Genomic DNA, 20,841 nt, shown 5'->3' with positions numbered 1-20,841 from the left:
AACCGTTTTATTTTCGATGACGATATTTTAGAACTGCTATCTTTTCTCTTTGCTTTCCTTTCTTCCACGATGTTTTGTATCTCGACGTTTTCGACTGCAACCGTTGAGCGTGAAGGCCAGAGAACCAGTTCACCACGTCCAATCCAACGATGCGAGAATGGTCCGTTCAAACGGCTACGAACAACCAGTCTAAAATGAGCAGTGCTCCACCATGTTGGAACCACATGTTCGCAAGCTCTCCGTTCGTATTCCATGCTGTTCATATGGTGCGAACCGCTCGAATGAGACAATCCTCCCTTTTCACCAAAACTGCTTCAAGAGAAGCGTCGGCACTCCCATATTACAACCTGCCTCCAACTGCAGCGGCAATCCTGTTTGCAGCGGTTTCACTATTAACTGAAAGTCTCGCACCCTCCACCTCCCCAATTCATTCACCTGAAACTAATGGAATTACTAAATTTATAACGTTGCGCGCCTCCAACTTGCACGCAACCAAGAGGTGACTGTGAAAGCTGTATAAAACACAGAGTCTTGTAAAGGGTTTAAGTCCCTTTTTATTCAACGTAATAAATTACAATTGCGTCCTCTTGACGCTTACAGACGGTGCCAACTCGGCAGTCAAATAAAAATAATAACCTGAAAAGAAACTAAAGACAAGATTCTAACTACGAGGCTCTCTAAAATAACTAACTCACCGCGTTTTACAATACCGCTGCTAATTCAGCAGACTTGAAGCTCACTGGAACGATTACCACTACTTCCCGCCAAGCACATAGGCCGAAACGCGGGGTCCTTCAAATTCTCGCTAACTACCTCCGCGCTCGCTAAGTAAGAATATCACACCGAACTCGTTTCCTTCTATTTAAATCATAATACTTCCGCTGATAATTTGAATCCTTGCGCGTTCTACTCAAATTTACATATTCTGGCATTGGCAGTTCCAGGGGAAAGTAAGGCTTGACAGGAAAGATAGTTTAAACTTAAAATAAATGTTAGTTAAAATAAATATAAACCCTACAAGATAGAAAGACTAGATTCATTTGTGAAAATTGTAGCAAAAGTATATGTATGGAACATATAACCATACATATACTTTTGCTACAATTGTGTATTGTATATGTATGTTGTAGTCTCTGGACCTTCTATTTCGTTTAGACTTGAGTCCTGCAAGAAACTTTTAAGGATTTGAAAATCATTTGGATTATAGTATTTTTTCACCTGGTCGGGACTTGCTTTACAGATTTCCCCTCTCTCGTTCTTAAGATATAAGACTACTCCTTTGATTTCCTGAATTACATAGGGGCCTTCAAACTTTGGAGCTAGCTTTGCCATAAAATTGTGTGGGGCACTTGATAAAGAAAATTTCCGCTTCAATACTTTATCCCCAACTTTAAAATCTGCTTCACGGCGTTTTCTATCGTAATATAGTTTCTGCCTATTTCTTGCCGTATCCGAGGTTTTAAGCGCCTGATCAATGAGCTTTTGCACATCTTTTTGTTTAAACTCCTGCTCTCTTTGTTGCACAAAGAATAATTTATCTAAAGGCGTAATTAACTTTCTGCCTAAAAATAATTCTGCTGGAGTTTTTCCCGTAGTATCATGATGTGCCGTTCTTAAAGCATAAGCTAATTCATTTATGTAGCCATCCCAGCGCTTGTGATGTGTGCTCACGTAACTGCGAATTATTTTTACTATATTTTTATTAACTCTTTCTGCTATGTTAGCCTGTGGTCTATACGGAACCATTTTGATATGGCGTATGCCAAGTCCATTGCATATGTTTTCAAATATTTGACTAATGAATTGTTTTCCGTTATCGCTAATTACTTTTATTGGTGCACCGTATTTTAAAATGTATCTGTGTAAGAATGCATCTGCGACTGTTTTGGCTGACGCGCGTTTAAGTGGAACAATTTCTATCCATTTTGAAAAATTATCTACTATTACTAAAAGAAAACGATTTTTATTTAACTCGCTCTGGGGGAAGGGACCAAGAAGATCTATGCCTAAAATTTCATTCGGAAATGTAGCGCGAATGCTATTTAAGTACCCGGCCGGGCTGTAATTAATATCATTTATTAACTGACATTGATTGCAGGACCTGACATACGCCGTTACTATTTTGTATAATTGCGGGAAATATACCGCCTCGCGTACCCTTTTTATAGTCTTTCTGACCCCTAGGTGGCCCGCTGTTTTTTCTTCGTGCAACTCCTTCAAAATGCTTAATCGAAGCGAGGCTGGGATGACTGGCTTATACTCAAGATTTTCGTTTGTTGTTTTCGTATAGAATAATAAATTATCTATTATTTCATAGTTTTTTGCTCTATTTCTTATCGCATCGATATCTGTGTGCTCGAAGCTTTCGGGGTCTTTCAAATAAGCATAGATATTTCCAAATTCAGGATCAGCTTTCAGTTCAGTAATAACCGTATCTCTAGAATCTAAAATTTTTGAAGTCAACACAGCGCATTTAAGTTCATTTCCTTCATCGTCCAGTTTTATACGAGAAAGTGCGTCAGCTACATTGTTTTCCTTACCCGGTTTATATTTTATTGTGATATTATATTATTGGAGTTTTAAAGCCCATCTTATTAACCTGGGCGTTAGGTTTTTTCCCGAGTAAAGTCTATCAACAGCCGCATGATCCGAAAAGACTGTTACTGGCGATTTGCCGAAATAAACTCGAAATTTGTGTACAGCCATTAATACGGCTAATGTTTCTCTTTCTGTAGCTGTATAATTCCTTTGTGTCTGATTCAATGTTTTACTAAAAAATGCCAGCGGATGGTTATTTTGCATAAGAACCGCACCCACCGCATAGTCTGACGCATCTGCTGCAATTTCCAGGTTTTCGTCCCCCTCAGGGAATTTTAAAACAGGGGCATTAATAAGCGCTTCTTTTGATCTTTCAAAAGCTGTGTTAGCTTCCGCTGTCCACGTAAATTTAGCCCTTTTTCTTTTGATTACTAAGAGTGGTTCAACAATATTAGCGAAATCTTTTATGAAAGATCGATAGTAAGAACATAATCCAAGGAAAGAAGAAAGTTTCTTGGCGGTGTTGGGCGGTGGGAAATTCTTAATAGCTTTTATTTTTGAATCTTGCGTTTCTATACCCTTTTGCGAAATTTTATAACCGAGATATTTAAGTTCTTTAGTTGAAAACTTGCATTTTGAGGCGTTAATTGTAAGACCGGCCTCTTTTAATAATTTAAAAACTTGTTCGAGGTCATTAATGTGTTGTTCCAACGTACTACTCGTTATAATTATATCATCTAGATAAATTAAAGTTGATTTTCCTAGGATAGGCTTTAGAACAATGTCCATAGCTCTCTGGAATGTTGATGGGGCCCCACACAACCCAAGGGGCATGCGTAAAAATGCTTAAGTGCCCGATTTTGTTATAAACGCGGTTTTATGTATATCTTCGGGTCTCATAGCTATTTGATAGTAGCCAGACGTTTAAGTCCAAAGTAGACATATATCAAGTCGATTTGATCTGTCTAATGATCTCGTCTATAACCGGCAAAGGGTAAACTGGAAATTTGGTAATACTATTTAGTTTTCTGTAATCAATAGCAAACCTCCAAGCCCTTTTATCCGAAGGAGGAAACTCGTTCTTTTTCCTACATAGTACGACTGGACTCGCGTACTCACTATTTATGGGCGTTATTATTTTATTCTTTAACATCTCCTGAATATGTTCTTCGATGATTAAGTCTTTTTGTTTGTCATAACGGTATGGCTTAGTCCTACAAGGTTTTTCGGCATTTAATTGAATCTTGTGCGTCACGATTTGGCAGTTTCCTGGTTTTTCTGAAAACAAATGAGAAAAATTACTCACCACTTGCTGTATTGCTTTACTTTCATGGTCATTCAGATGGCTAAGGTCCACTTCAGGTGTCTCCACAGGTTCCACCACCCTCTGGTCCATCTCCAACACCACGGAACTATCTTGAAAATTTAATTTGGCCCTCGCGGCCCTTAGAAAGTCCATACCTAAAATAAGAGAGTGTTGCAGATCTTTCACGACAAAAATTAATACTTTGAGACTTTCCTCTTTTACCTGTAAGTTTAATGATAATTTCCCGATGCAGTGACATGTTTTTCCTTGCGCCGCTATAATTTCCGTATTTCTGGTTTTAAATAATCGTATCCTATAAAAATTCTTTTTGAAGAAATTTTCACTCATAAAATTTTCTTCTGCTCCTGTATCGATGAGGGCTTCTACTGGTACATCGCCAACCAGGACTTGTATAATTGGTAGCTGTGAATTTTTTACGATGACCGTGTTTAAATGTCTATTTGAGGGTTTTTTTAAAACTTCCGGGGTCTGGACCCTCCCTTTCACAGGCCCCTCTATTCGTTTAAAGCTTTGCTTTCAATCTGTGTCTTCTGGGTACGCGGATGTTTATTTTCAAATTTTCTTTTTGGGCCTTGACCTTCGAGTTTCGATGCGTTAGCTTGATAGTTCTTTCCCCCATAAGAGCGATTTCCATTTCTGGTTTCCTCCTTCCTTCGGGTACTTTGAGAATATGTTTCCCCTCTCGCTTTTTCCGCTATTCTGCGATTTTGAAACTTCACCGCCAATTCGAAAAGTTCCTGCAATGTGCTTGGGTTTCTAATTTCAAACTAGTCTTGGACAGCGGGTAACAATCTTGGTAATATTATTTCAATTATCTCCGCATCGGGTTTCTTTCCATACAGCATATCCGTTAGCTTGATTTTTCGTAAAATAAAGTCCGTCAATTGTGCTGTATCCCGTTGATAGAAACTATATAGTTCGGCTTCCAGCCGTGCGCGATCTTTCACTATGGGGAAGGCCTTTACTAACGATTTTTTGAAATTTTCAAATGTATATGTCTGGCTTCCAAATTCACCTAGTAAAAATTTGCCTATGTTTTTCCACCATAGCGCGGCCTGTCCTCTTAGTGCTGATGTGGCGATGGCAACTTTTTGTCTTTCAGGCACAGGGTAGAGCTGAAAGTGGTTTTCTAGACCTTCGAGAAATACCGCCACCGAATTTTTTCCGTCGAAATGGACGTTTGGCTTGATTGATGCTCTCAAAGTCTGGACCAGGTATCCAAATCCTTCTAACTGAGTTGTCATTTCTTGGTGTTGTCCAGCGGCTTCCATCCAATTTTCGGCCATTTCAGTTCGATAATTGTTCGGGCGCCAATATAACGTTGCGCGCCTCCAGCTTGCACGCAACCAAGAGGTGACTGTGAAAGCTGTATAAAACACAGAGTCTTGTAAAGGGTTTAAGTCCCTTTTTATTCAACGTAATAAATTACAATTGCGTCCTCTTGACGCTTACAGACGGTGCCAACTCGGCAGTCAAATAAAAATAATAATCTGAAAAGAAACTAAAGACAAGATTCTAACTACGAGGCTCTCTAAAATAACTAACTCACCGCGTTTCACAATACCGCTGCTAATTCAGCAGACTTGAAGCTCACTGGAACGATTACCACTACTTCCCGCCAAGCACATAGGCCGCAACGCGGGGTTCTTCAATTCTCGCTAACTACCTCCGCGCTCGCTAAGTAAGAATATCTCACACCGAACTCGTTTCCCTCTATTTAAATCAGAATACTTCCGCTGATAATTTGAATGCTTGCGCGTTCTACTCAAATTTACATATTCTGGCATTGGCAGTTCCAGGGGAAAGTAAGGCTTGACAGGAAAGATAGTTTAAACTTAAAATAAATGTTAGTTAAAATAAATATAAACCCTACAAATTAATTATACATTAATTTATATCTGAAGAAATAGTGTATCTCTTTACTTTTTTTAAAAAAAAAATTTCTCTTCCCCCAAAAAATTTAAGTTGTAACTTTCGCGGATTTGTTTGAAGGCTCAGGTGCGAAGCACATGGAGAACAGGCGCCTAGGCTAAAAGCCTCATCCTGTATGTAACGCATGGCGAAATAACATAGCTTTCCTACCATAACCTTAGTAAGTGTTGGCTAAGAATTCTAAAAAAAAAAAAAAAAAAAAAATTCTCAAAAGATGTTGCGATGATAAGAGCCTTGCGTATAAGACCTTCGGAGAAGAAGGTAGACTGCATAAGACGTAGAAGATATTAAGTCCAGAAAATAGTTGTGTGAATTTCCTGCTTCCCTATTTGTCCGTCATAGAGGGAGTGTTAAATCTTTCCTGATGTTCGAATTCCGCAAAATTGATGGGTAGCATAGCTGCTTGGAATCCTGTTTATAATTTGTCTGCAGAATTCTTTGCTGATCTGATTTTGCCAATATAGGAGATGATGGAAGTTAAGAACGAGTTAATCTTTTCATCTTGAATCCATTTCATTGCGTCGCTGAGGACTTTAGGGGGTGGAATAATTTTACTTTTTAATTTCTCGCTGTAGGTAGCTTGGCTGGGATTTTTCTGCGCTTTGATTTCGGCAGTCTTGGAGCTAGGGAGGTTTTCCTCGGAGAATTCGGGAGCTTTAGGCTGAGGGAGGGCTGCTTTTCTTTTCGAATCTGTTTTGATATTCGCTGCAGCCTCTATAGCTGCTGACGTGGCAGAGTCCGCAGAAAATACATTTAGGCTTCTCTTCTGGCTTCATATTGCATTGGTTTCTTCGATGATGTTGCCCGCACTTTAGACATCTGACGGGATTACTGCAACAATATTGCGAATGACCGAATTTCTGGCAGCGTCTTGGGATTGAATTTCTCTATGGTGATGTTAAAACTAAACATATTATTAAGCTGGTGAAGGCATGCTAAGGAGGCAGGAGAAAAACTTAATACACTCCCCCTTTTAAAGGGCGACTGGGGATTAGGGGACTTAATCGCCAAGTTCTAGTGGCGGAGAATCATCATCCACCACCCTTTTTAGTTCAAGCGCCACTGTAGAGACATTAAACTATTTCGAAGCAGGAGATGTGAAAAAGGAGCAATGCCCTCGCCGGGAATCGAACCACGGACCTGTCGAATACGCGTCGAGCTTTCTGACCACCACACCACGAAAGCATGCACCTTATAGAAGCGGGAGAAATACCTTAGAGTAACCTTTTCTATAAGTTTGAATCCTTTGCCAAAATTAATTTTCTAATTTTTCTGTGCTTTTACGATGTATGCCTCTTCCTATTAAAAGTTAATTTGAATGTATCTTCAGAACTATCGACATATTTCATTTCAAAATGCAAGATCAAATTTTAACGTTCATTCTTTTTCTCATCTGATGCCTTTATATCTTTCGTTATATATTAATAGTGATTACAACCTAGATTTAATGTGAAAATTTCAAAGAAGAGATTGAATTAAACGATCAAAATTTAAAGATTTCTGTATGTATTATTTTTTGTAACAATTAGCAATAATCTAATATGTCACTGTAATAATTATTATTAACTTTCTACAAAATTTAATTTTATTTTTTTTTAATGATAGGAAATCTAGTTAATTTTTAAATACTGAAATTTGAAACTTCACACGACTTCATCGATTTTTTGCATAAAATTCCAAACATAAAAATGTTAAATGAGCTGAATGATGCGTTTATTTTTTTTAATTATAAAAATATTCTGTATGAAATATAATTTTACAATTAAACATGAATAATGCAAACTATAATACAAATTTAATTAAAAATCTAAAATAGCTCTCTCCTCTAGAGAAAAAATAGTTAGCACTGCAGTCTGAAATTGGGACTTCAGTGATTCTGATCAAGGCATGATCATGAGTGCAGGAAGACTTAGTTCCGACATTTCGGAAATGAGAGCTGTTTTCTTTGAAAGTTGTGTTAAGACCATTTTATATTATATGGGATATTTAAGGGTTTGTATTTGAATGGTTTGAAAAATATTGGTATATGTTAATGTGCTCATTTTATGTTTTTAAACATTAAATTGATTTTAATTTATAATGTGATCGTTTTTAAAGTATTAGTTGAAAGAAATTTATACTTTTGGTGCACTCAAATGGACTTGCTTTCAAGTCAACAAAATGTGAAGATTATACATTTTTGAAATATTAAATATGGGATTTCAGTTGAATTAAACCAATTTTTATGAAATTTTTACATTAACTATGTCAAAAAAGTAAAAAGGCTTTATTTCAATATTTCATCAAGTAATGCCATTTATTACTTTCATGACAACGTTATATTAATATGTGCCATTTGAAATTTTTATCACTACGATACAACTTTGCGTTAGTGTGTGCCATTTATAATTTTTATCAGGATGAAATTATCATTATGAGATGTTTATTGTGTTTTATAACATTAACAGTGTTGCCACACATATAAAAACGAAGTAGAGAAATTATGTAGTATAATTTTTTATCTAAATATCATGTGTTTGTGGAAGGTGGACTTACACCACTTTCAAAGTAATTATATTTGTAATTTCATTAACTAATTAAATTTATGTTTACAAAATGATGAAAATTTTGAGGGATTTTTTTTTTTTTTTGGAAGGGGCGGAACTGTTAATAGATAAAAACGTCATAGCAGATTCATTCATTGTTATCATTAACTATTTGTCAGAAATGGGCGTATATCACTTTCAAAGAAAACGGCTGAAATGATTAATCTCCTACAACAGTATCTCATGGGCTTAGGAAATGATAGTCGAGGGAAAAACTCCAGATTTCAAGAATAATTCCTATCTGAAAATGTTGATGAACGAAAACGGTGAAAGGTTGTCCAACAGGAACCGTCTGCAGCACAAAACGGTAATAACACAACAGATTGCAGCTCGATATAATTCAGGTGCATCACAAGGCGTTTCAGAACACACAACATGACGGATTATGCAGTGGAAGGATTTCAAAAGGAGGAGACTTTCAAGTATGCTGAGTTGTCATAAACAGAAAATTACATTTGCTGTGGGTGCAGGAGAGCCAAAACTAAACCCCTGACGAGTAAAATAAAAGATGATTGGTCATACGAATCCTCGTTTGCTGCTGCATCATTTAGATCAGCTTATCTCAAAACATTTTTGATTGCGTACCCCTAAGATGAAAATAATTATAAGTTGTATCCCGCATAATATAAAATAATAATATATATATGTGTATATACACACACACACACACACATATATTATATATATATATATATATATTGTACTGTGTGTGTATATATATATATATATTTTGTACTGTGTGTGTATATATATATATATATATATATATATATATATATATCCTCTCAACCTCAGAATTAATAACCATAGATCTCATATCAAAAAATTTAAAAATAACAACAATAATAGCACAAAAGATAGACAGCATACAGCAATACTTGAGCATTATCATTTACATAATTTTGATAACATAGAAATTAATGTGCTTGATATTGTACCAAACACCAAACTTAGACTATTTAAGGAATCAATTTACATACTTCAAAAAAAGTCACTTTATCCTTACGAACTAAATGCCTATCTAAGTAATACCACCAATAGACAGTCAGAAATCTCTATATATGGACAATTCAGATTTTTTAGCAATACTACTACCAGAGGATCGAGAGGAGGTGATTCCAAAAACAAAAAAATTTTTTCAACGCAATATCTGAAATTAATTATTAATAATCTTAATTCCTACCTTGAACATAAAGAATTCGCTAAAAACGCCATAAAACTTCTTCATACTTTTAAGAATACTACCTTATGGAATCTGATTAAAATAATAAATCAACCTTCTCAATGTTTCCAAATAGTCAAAGATCTGATTATTGACTTTTGCAATTTTATACTTAAGAATAGTAATTTTTTTCGCAAAAAACTTTTTTTGTACTATTCAGTTCAAGCACCCTTCTTACGATCAGCTAAAAATACCTAGCATATTTAAAAAATATCAATACTTGCTTCCTGACCAACAACTTCAAATTAAGCCCTGTTTTAAATTTGAAAAGACCTTAGGTCAACTAGTTATCAACCACCACGTTATACAAGAAAATAACATATGTAATTGCCTAATGCCTGTCTACAATAAATATGTCGATCCTTTCCACCAACATGTTATTACTGGAGATCTCAATATCATTGAAGATATAGAATTACGAACCCTTATGCAACTTGGCACCAAATTTCGTCCTACTTTCGGTATTAATAAGCACTTTTGCTTCAAATAATTCAATAATGATCTTGATAAATTTATCATATTAGCTAGTAAATAGATCCAATTTGCCTACTACAACTTTTCTTGAATGGAAAGCTGCACTAATTAAAGAATTTCAACATTTGCTTTTCAAGTCCCCTTATTTCAACTCTTTACACAATAAAAAGCATCTAGAGGATCTTATTCAAAAACTGCAAGATAACTTTATCACACGAAGATTGACAAAGCCAGCAACAATTTTAGTGTTACTTGTAAACAGTTTTATTTCAACCTTCTGCATTAACACATGCACTTACCAAAAAATTACTACCAGCACTAAGATTCTTCTAAATAAATTTAACGCATTACATAAAAGACTTAAAATACATCCCCAGAAATATAACAACAGGTTTGCAAATCTCTATGCACTACCAAAAGTTCATAAGTCTCCGATAAAATTCAGGTTCATAGCTAATAGTACCAAAAGTTATCTTAAAGAAATTGATTATCTTTTTGCACAAAAACTTCGACTAATGCATGACCTAATTAATAACTATAATTTTAAGGATCTGCCTTGCAACTGGATGATTTCAAGTAACGAACTAGTTCTGAAAACTGTAAATTCACTCAAAAATAGACCACATCCAATGCTACGACTTTGAAAACCTCTATACTACCTTACCACTTGAAGAAATATTTGCAAGCTGACTTGCTCTTCCAGATTTATTTCCGCAAATTTCTATCATTATAAGCAACAAAAAATGGCAACTTTTCCTCTCCAGCGTGCTTTTCAATAATTTTATTTAATTTAACAATAGCATCTTAAAACAAATACAGGGAATTCCAATGGGAGGTAGTTTTTCAAGTTCGGTCTGTGAATTATTCCTTTTTACAAAAGAATTGACCTTTGTCCGTTCACTCAGTAAAGAAGAACATAAATTTTACCAACATATCTATAGATATATTGATGATGTTATTGCATTTAATAACTGTAACAAAATAGAAGTTGCTAATATCTACCCTACATGCTTAAAACTAAATAATACAAATACAGTGCAACATAATGTAGTCTACCTTTATTTACATATTATTGATTACAATTTTATGAAAGTTTACGACAAAAGAAGAGAATTTAATTTTTCAACACTAAAATTAACCAACTGGAATTCAAATATTTCTAAAAGAGTCATACTTAACACAATTTATTCACAGCTACTCAGAATAAAAAGAATCTGCAATACTACAAAACACGTTCAAGGAGAAATACTATACTTCGTAACTATCTTGAAAAATAACCGAATTCTTCATAAAATAATTAAAAATACATTAAAAAAAGCTGGCATTATTTTTAGATTTTTTGAGTTAAGATAGTGATATTTTATGCTTAAAGCCCAATGGGACGGTATAAAGTGGATGGCTGATTCAGAGAATCTAATGTAAAAAATGTACAGATAATTCTTGTCGTTACATTTTCTTTCCTCCAAAAAATTTGGGCACAATACTTTTAATACTATTGTTTAAATAGTTTTAAATTACTTTGATGGCCAATTTTACTACTTTTATTAACAAATCGGGCCTTTTCGTTTTTCATTGTAGCTTGATCGCCCTCTAGCTTGAAGAATTACGACTTTTATTAACAAATGACTGTTTTTTCCTTTTTACTCTTACTTTTATGGCCATATTGAGTAATTTTAGCTGAATTAGCCGTTTTCACTTTTAGAAGCAGTTTTTTCTTCAAACAACTTGATTGACGCCATTTTGAAATCTTTCCACGTCTTTTCGAGTCTTCCGACCCCCCTTTGAAAATTAGGGACGAGTTACAGCCAACGGACAGTCTAATCGCATTGGCTATTGCCCAGTGACATAGTTCCCCCCTACTTACGTCACATGACGAGTGGGATGGCGATAAAGGACACTGAGGGGAATTGCAACCCCTTTTCAACTTGTTACACGATGGAGAACTCTACATAACCACAGGTCTGTTTTTTCAGTTTCTTTTACAACAAAATTTTTTTCTTGGTTTTAGCAAGACCCACTGTGTTTGTTTTCGTTTAAATTTAATTTCAGTTTTCTAAAATTTATAAAGGTATAATTCTTTAAGCTTGCAGGTCCAGCCCGTAAATTATTGTATTTTTTGACTAATAGCAGACTTTTAATACTATTGTTTAAATAGTTTTAAATTACTTTGATGGCCAATTTTACTACTTTTATTAACAAATCGGGCCTTTTCGTTTTTCATTGTAGCTTGATCGCCCTCTAGCAATAATAAATAGCAGACTGCTATTTATTTTTATTTTTATCTTAATTCTTGTACATCGGAATTGTTTTTACATCTTTTAACAAATCTTTTAACAAAATTAATTTAAACATCTTTTAATGTGTCATTTTGTGCGGACGCGTCGGGAAATTGGAACAGAGAATTGAGATTAATAAATTTTCTAAGACAATTCGTCTATTTAATTAAAATTTCTAACTCAAAAGTTTCAATTGTCTGTTTCGGCGAAACGCGTAATGGAGTTACCTTAATTCGACGTTCAGCTAGAAATTTCCCTTGAAAAGCCAGGTTGGACTTCGGGTTAAGCTAATTTACCATTTTCCGCTTTATATTTTTATATGTTTATGTTTGTTTTTTGTTTTAACTTGTTCCATCGATTGCTTTTTTTCTATGTTTTAACTTTACACTTGTCACATCGATAGGTATTTACTGTATTTTTTGCCGTTACTAGTTTCCAATGATTAGTATTTTGCTTTGTTTAATTTAACGTGTAGCATAATTTTTCACCCTTCAATGGCATTGTTTTTAAAAATGTGTTGAACTTTTCTTGGAGCCACAGCTCCTGGTAACTTTTTGGCGAGCTTTCTACAATTTCTCATATCTTTAATTTTGCAGCATATTGCGCAAAATAATTCTTTAGACCAAATTGGTCTTACGGTATTGTACTAACTACTTTGCTTGTTAATTATATATATATAGTGCAAGGTCTGTAAAATCCGGACCTCAAAACCACAAACTTTTTTGTATGCTTTACGCATGTACTACCATTACACCACAAAGGCATGCTTGTAGAAGGGAGAAAATACCTTATATATCCCATACGTATCCCCATATTATGATTGTGATGTTCTGTGATGCAGATGATCACTTTCAGCATGACAAGGCACCTTGTCGCCGTTAACAGTTGATCTGAAATGAATTTCAAAAACATGATTCAGAGTTCAAATTGCTTCTTTGGTCAACTTAGTCCTCTGCCTTCATTCGAATTAGGCAGCTTGTATGGGATGAAGTGGAAAGATTACTTCAGATCTTAGAAACACCCCCATTCAATCTGAATTTTGTAAATAAAATAAAAAATGTATTACAAAATAGAGTTGCTATTATATTAACATGGACAAATATTTCTCAGGAATGGTTCTGGCGCCTTGGTGAGTCTGTGTGTAGAAGAGTATCAATTGTAATCGAAGCTAAAGGTGGACTATTGCATTATAAGAGGCCATCTGTAATATTTTCGTTACTTATTGTACATGGTGCATGTAAATAATTTTTCAAAATTTTCTGTGTGCAGTTAGTCTGTGTAAAATTTAAATATATGTGGTTTAAATTATGTTTGAAGATAGAAACAGAAATACTATTAACTATAAATGTATCCTCAAATCTCTGAAGTTGCTGCATTAATATATTGTAAGAATAGATTTAAATTTTTATTTCACATGATTTGGTATTCAAAGTATGTATCCAAATATGAGTAAGTATTCAAAGTATTCTCTTTATTTCAGGAAGGCAATACTGCTCTCATGTATGCTGCTTACAACAACCATTCTGGATGCACACAGGAATTGTTAAATGCTGGTGCTGATTTAACAGCAATGAATGAAACTTTTGATTCAGCATATGATATTGCTGTTAAAAGGAGAAGTAAAAATGGTACATACTTTAAATCTCATTTAAAATATTATACATACAAGAAAATATATCGTAAAAAATTAAATTTTACTCTCGTGAAAATGAAATTAATTTCTATGTGAATTTATTTGTTTAAAAAATATTAGGAATACATTTATGCATGCCAACAATATTTAAAGAAATTTGCCAAAACTGTATTAAGTATATTTGGTATACACTGAAGTGGCAAAAGTCATGGAATAGCAATATGCAAATATACAGATGGCAGTAGTATCGCGTAGAAAATGTATAAATGTGAAGTGCTTTGGCAGGGCTTTCATTTGTGTTCAAGTTATTTATGTGAAGAGGCTTTGACGTGATTATGGCCACACAACGAGAATTAACAGACTTTGAACGCGGAATAGTAGTTAGAGCTAGACGCATGGGTCATTCCATTTCGGATACCGTTAGGGAATTCAACATTCCGAGATCCACAGTGTCAAGAGTGTGCCGAGAGTATCTAATTTCAGGCATAACATCCCACCATGGACAGCGCAGTGGCCGACCACCTACACTTAACAACCGAGACCAGCGACGTCTGCGTAGAGTTGTCAATGTTCACAGACAAGCAACACTGCGTCAAATAACCACAGAAATCAATGTGGGACGTATCCGATAGGACAGTGTGGCGAAATTTGTCTTCCTTGGGCTATGCCAGCAGAAGACAGACTCGAGTGCCTTTACTGACAGCACGACATCACCTGCAGCGACTCTCGTGGGCTCGTGAGCATATCGGTTGGTCCCTAAACGAATGGAAAACCGTGGCTTGGTCAGATGAGTCACGATTTCAGTTGGTAAGAGCTGATGGTAGGGTTCGAGTGTGGCGCAGACCCCACGAAGCCGTGGACCCAAGTTGTCAACAAGGCACTGTTCAAGCTGGTGGTGGTTCCATAATGGTCTGGGCTGTTTTTACATGGCATGGACTCGGTCCTCTGGTGCAACTGAACCGATCATTGACTGGGAAAAGATACCTTCAACTACTTGGAGATCACTTACAGCCATTCATGGACTTTACGTACTCAAACAACGATGGGATTTTTATGGATGACAATGCGCCATGTCACTGGGCCACAATTGTTCGCGATTTGTTAGAAGAACATTCTGGACAATTCCAGCGAATGATCTGGCCACCTAGATCGCCCCACATGAATCCCATCGAACATTTATGGGACATCATCGAGAGGTCAGTTTGTGCCCAAAACCCTGCACCGTCAACACTTTCACAATTATGGACGTCTATAGAGGCAGCATGGCTCAATATTCCTGCAGGGGACTTCTAACGACTTGTTGAGTCCATCCCACGTCGAGTTGCTACACTTCGCCGGGAAAAGGAGGACCGACAAAATATTAGGAGGTATCCCATGACTTTTGTCACTTCAGTGTATATACGCAAGAAGTAAAGGTATGTTGTTCAAGAGAAAGTCCTGTTCCTCATTTCCGGATAATTGAAAGTAAAAATCATAGTAAACATATAAAAAATAATAATAATTAAAGCCTTAGGAAGGAAATAAAGAATATTACTTGTTGATTATTTAGAAGTTTAAAATTATGACCTACAGAAACAAATTGCAAGTAATAAATACTGTTAACGAATTTGGTATTTAAAAAGCTAATGTTAGTTCAATTATAAATTAAATGGTTTTATTTCCCGCGCAGTGCAGCGCGTGACGAATATTAAAAGAAGAAAGCTAAGCCGGAAAATTAAAAATACAAGAGCACGTGCATTTAACATTAAATAAATAAATATGTCTTTTTGATTTCGAGAAAGTACCAGAAAATTCTCGCACGTGATTTAAAAATCTTATAAAAGGAGGAAACCTTCTCAGTTCGAGTAGTTAGTTACTTATTTGTTGTTGTTTAGAAAACTGCTCTTGTTGACTGTAGCGAATTCGCGGATTAGCTTCTTTAGCTGCTTTGGAATTAAGTTCTATTGAACGTTTGAGTAGTTAAAAGATAACTACTGTGAGATATTCTAATACTGCACGATAATTTGAGGAAATTTAAGCATATTTGTTGTGATAATAATACATTTTTGTTCATTTTTCATCGGACTTGTACATTCATTTCGTAACGAACCCGTACGCACGCAACAATTTTTGGTGTCAGGAGTGGGGTTTGAATGCCAATAACAAAAGCGATGGACGAGCAATTAAGGCAGTTGATATCAGCGTTTGCCTCGTTTAAAGAAGAAATGAAATCAAATCAGGAGGAAATGAAATTGGGCCAGGAATCCGTTAAGAAAGAAATGAAATTGAGCCAGGAATCCGTTAAGGAAGAGATGAAATCCGTTAAAGACGAGATGAAAGCAGGTCAGAACGAAATGAAAAGAGAAATTACCAGTGTAATAGAAAATAAATTTGAGGCTATGGAAGGCAAGAATAGACGCGGTCGAAATTAAAGTTGGACAAATTGAAGAAAACGTTTCTTCTGTGAAAGAGCAAATAGAAGACAGAGTTTCGGCCGTGGAACAACAAATAGGTTACAGAGTTGATTCAGTCAAAGAAGAAATAGAAGGAAGAGTTTGTTCCGTTAAACAACAAGTCGAACAACAAATTGATGAGAGAGTTTTTGCAGTTGCCAAAGAAATGGATACTTTAAAGAAATTCGTAGCGACGGCAGGGAGCAGGAGTGATGATTTTAAATTCTTACCGATGCCTGCTCGTCCATCTCTAAAGCTATCCACATATGATGGGAAGACATCCTGGCAAATGTATAAGACCCAATTTTCTATAGTTGCGGATGCGAATGGATGGGATTCCCAAGCTAAGGCCTGTCATCTTGCCGCTTCTTTGAGAGCAGACGCAGCGGATATCTTGCAGACTCTTCCCGAAAACCAGAGATTAGACTTTGAAGCTCTATCCGGCGCATTGGAGCTGCGCTTTGGGAAGAAATTCCTGAAAGACTACAGTAGGCTGCAATTAAAATCCCGCCAACAGAAGCCAACCGAAACACTTCAGGAGCTCGCCACGGATGTTGAAAGGCCTTTCGGAGTCACGCCTTTTCGGAGTGCCCGACAGAAACAAGAGAAATTCTGTCCCTGCAGTACTTTATCGATGGCATCCGGGACCCTGAAATACAGAAAGCACTGCGAATGGCGGATGTTAAAAATTTGAAAAGCGCTCTGTTGTCCGCTATGAAGTTCGAGGCAGCCCAGCAAGCAACTCGTAGAGATCGCTACCAAGTCAGAGCTGTGCGAGTCCACGAGCCAGTGGATCAATTGATGGCTCGTTTAGAGGATTTATCCAGACAAGTCGACGATTTGATACGGAGTAGGAGCGAGAACAAAGTGGCTCTAAGGTGTTGGAGATGTGGTAGTGAAGGTCACCTACGAAGGCATTGCAGAACACCCCAGGGTACGGATAATAAAGCGGATGATTTTGTAAGACCAGTGAATGCCTTGAGACGGAATACTGGTGCGAAGAAACCAGCTATAAAGTGCTGGAACTGCGGTATTGAAGGCCACATACGAAGGAACTGCAGAACACCCCAAAGCACAGAAAATAAGAAAGGCGGGTTAAACAGACAATTAAATGTCATGGAACGGAAAATGAGTGACAAGAAACCAAAGTGCTGGTACTGTGGAGCTGAAGGCCACGTACGAAAGAATTGCAGAACACCCCAGGGTACGGAAAATACGATCATTTCTCAGCAACGACGCAGGAAACAAATTAATGACCATATCAAGGAACGGAGGTTGCCAGATAATGAAAAACCTTGTTTTAAAGCGCTCAAGATTTCTATAGTGAGTGGCAACAGTAACGGACTGTACATCAATGGGCATATCGATGGAGTTCCTTGCAATATGATCATTGACACAGGAGCTAATGTTACCATCATTCGGAGAGATTTAGCTCAAAAGTTTAAAGATAAACTTATTTGGACGCCATCCTCTGTTACCCTTCAGACTGCGTCTGGTGATAAGATCGACATAGCTGGGAAGTTAAACGTGAACATCACGTTTGGAAGTGCCGCCTACCATCACACGGCTTGTGTGGCGGATATTACAGATCCATGTATACTCGGACTGAACTTTTTAAGAGAATACAATTTTTCCTTAGACTTGAAAAACAACAAACTGCTTTTAGCATCTGATCACATGACTCTCCATCCTCAACAGGGAACCTCGCCTGGAAACGCCGACGTCTCATGTGAAAGACCCTATTCAGAAAGCTGCCGAAATCCTACTAGAGTCGGAGAGAAACACCAGACTACCGGGTATTCACCATCACAGATGCTCTCCGGTCGAGACCTTCGTCTGCCTTGTGACCGCTTGTTTGATCGCCATACGGATGCACCTTCATCGCCTGAGGAACATATCCAAGATGTCCAGGCCCGTTTTGAAGTGATGCACCGATCCGCACGAAAGCGAGTGAACTTGGCGACGGAGAAAGTGAAGACCAGATACAACGCGAGATCTACTGGACATAGATTCAACAAAGGAGACAAGGTGGGGTTAGGGAATACGACTCGACGGAAAGGACTTTGTCCGAAATTACAGTCATCTTGGGATGGCCCGTACACAGTCCTAAACAGGTTGAATGACGTCGTGGTTCGGATTCGTAAGTCTTCGAACTTACGAACTTACGAATCAACCATAAATAATATATGGTTGATAATTTTTACAAAAGTAAGCAATAGATTGTTGCGAGAAAATAGTGATGGATTTAGAAATCCCAGATTTAGAATTTTTCTAAAAATATATCTACATCAATTTAAGGTGGCTCTTGTTGCTTAGTAGATAAAAACGTTGGCGTCTTGAGTTAAAGGTTTTAGATTCAAGCGTCACCAGGAATGGTGTTGGTATTTAGTAATGGAGTTTGTATTTAAATAAAAATATTTACAGAAATCGGTAGTTTCAGAGTAGCCCAGGTGCTTCTTCAGTTTCCTGAAGGGGTGAAGTGTGAAAAGTATGCTTATCCGCAAGATACCTTAGCGCGGAAGTAAAATGCTTTAGTAGAAAATTTATCTTTTACTAGGGACTTGTATTGCAGGTTCGGGCCTTGCTTTTTCCTCTACCTTTGATGATGGTACGAATACATGTTTTTTTATATGCATAACATACACCTGTATTGATACATATAATTGACATGATTATATATTGAAAATATATGTATGTGTGCATGTGTGTATATACACATGCACGCATATATATATATACACACACACACGCATATAGAGAGAAATTTTGTAAAGTTCGAGACATAAATTTATATTTCTATTGGAACAGTAAGGAAATAATACTTTAAAGAAAAATTTTAAAAAATAGCATCACTAGAGCAAATTTTCATTGCAGAATAAAAATTTTTCATTCAAAAAACGCACTTCGTAACGCCGAACAGCAGAATGTAAACAAGCGTCAGAAATATGACATCACTCATGTGGGCGGAGTTAATGGTGACCCTCATCTGGATTGTCATTGGCCAAACTCAAGCTGTTGTCCTCCAAGTTCCAAGTTACACTTATGCCGAGATTATCAAGCATTCTGCTTGATGTATTCCGGCTGTCATCAGATGTTTGCTCTTTGAGCGCTGAAAAGAGAATAAGTTCGAAGTGTGAGTCCAGAAGGGCAGGAGCTAATGGCGAAGGGGCGTGACCAGTTGTCACGTGGGCTGCAAGCTGACTTATCATTGGTTGCGAGTCTTCTGTGGAATACCTCGCTAAAATTGCAATTAAATACAGTACAAAACATATATGAAAGTAGAAATAGTAAAATTAATTATATAAATCAGTCTTCTAAATTATTTACATATGAGGCTCAGACGCTTGCTGCTTGAGTTCGGTGTTACTGAAAGTAGATACTATCGTGATCATTATTTAATAGACACTAATTAAGTGGGAAAATCTTGATTTTCCTTAATCAGGTAAGCAGCATAAGGTCTGAGAAACCTATCTTCGGCAAGTATCTCGTAGTGAAACAAGTTAAAGCTCATAAGATGTTCCCAATTTACCGCACCATTGAAGAAACTTGCATTAATCTTGCGAATAAATTGATTTAGTGGTTCAATTTTCATGTCTCTATGCAATACTTCGTTTCTGACATAATAGTGGGCATTTGTGCTAATCCTAAGGAACTTGTTCTGCACTTTCTGAAGTTTCTCTATATCTTTTTCAGTGGCGGTAGCCCAGGCTGGCGCCGCATATGTCATAATTGGTCTGACGGTACTAAGATAAATTAGTCTTTTCTTATACAGATCCAATTTTGAAAATTTTCCTATAATTGGAAAGAGACATTTCATGACTCTTAGTGCATGGTCACGAACATTCTCAATATGTGCAGTCCAGGTAAGTCGATTATTGATAGTTATGCCAAGATATTTCACTTTATTGACAATTGGCACTGGTTCGTTAAACAGTAACAGTTCCTTTTTAAGGGGGGCATTCCTCTCTCTTTTTCTGACAATGAGGAGTTGGGATTTTTGTGCATTAATCCGGACTTTCCAGCGTTTGCACCAGTTTTCAATGTAAGGGACGTTTTCCTGTAGTTTTTTAATTGCATGATTAAGATTCGCTGACTTCACCGCGACAGCAGTGTCGTCAGCATAGCATGCAAGTATTGCATTATTATTGCAGTGGATTTTCGGGAAATCTGCGACGTAGAACAAGTATAGTATCGGACCTAAAACTGATCCCTGAGGAATACCGCTCAGCATGATTCTTTTAGTAGAGAGGGAGTTTCCAACGGAGACTTTAAAATTCCTATTCGATATGAAAGAAAGTAGCACAAGAATGAGTTCTCTTTCAAAATCAAGATCGATCAATTTGCAAACTAGCCCCTCATGCCAAACGCAGTCGAAAGCCTTCGCCACGTCTAGCATGAGGACAACTGTATTCAAATTATTGT

The 20,841-nt window shown here is 36.6% G+C and overlaps 1 protein-coding gene across 4 annotated transcripts in view; it reads left to right on the top strand.

The window, feature by feature from the left end:
* The window catches only part of LOC118199837 (ankyrin repeat family A protein 2-like), a 167,625-nt gene that overhangs the window by 134,868 nt on the left and 11,916 nt on the right, over window positions 1-20,841 (top strand). For all 4 annotated transcript variants that reach the window (XM_035371711.2, XM_035371705.2, XM_035371698.2 and 1 more), the window contains one exon: window positions 13,835-13,982. In XM_035371711.2, the coding sequence (XP_035227602.1) occupies window positions 13,835-13,982 (148 nt within the window). The remainder of the gene's footprint in view (window positions 1-13,834; window positions 13,983-20,841) is intronic.

This window comes from Stegodyphus dumicola, chromosome X1 (assembly GCF_044657685.1).
Source record: "Stegodyphus dumicola isolate Sdum_Otavi_A_Nest chromosome X1, ASM4465768v1".
Lineage (NCBI taxonomy): Eukaryota > Metazoa > Arthropoda > Arachnida > Araneae > Eresidae > Stegodyphus > Stegodyphus dumicola.
Note: the sequence above shows the minus strand (reverse complement) of the source record. Positions and strands in the feature narration are given on the sequence as shown.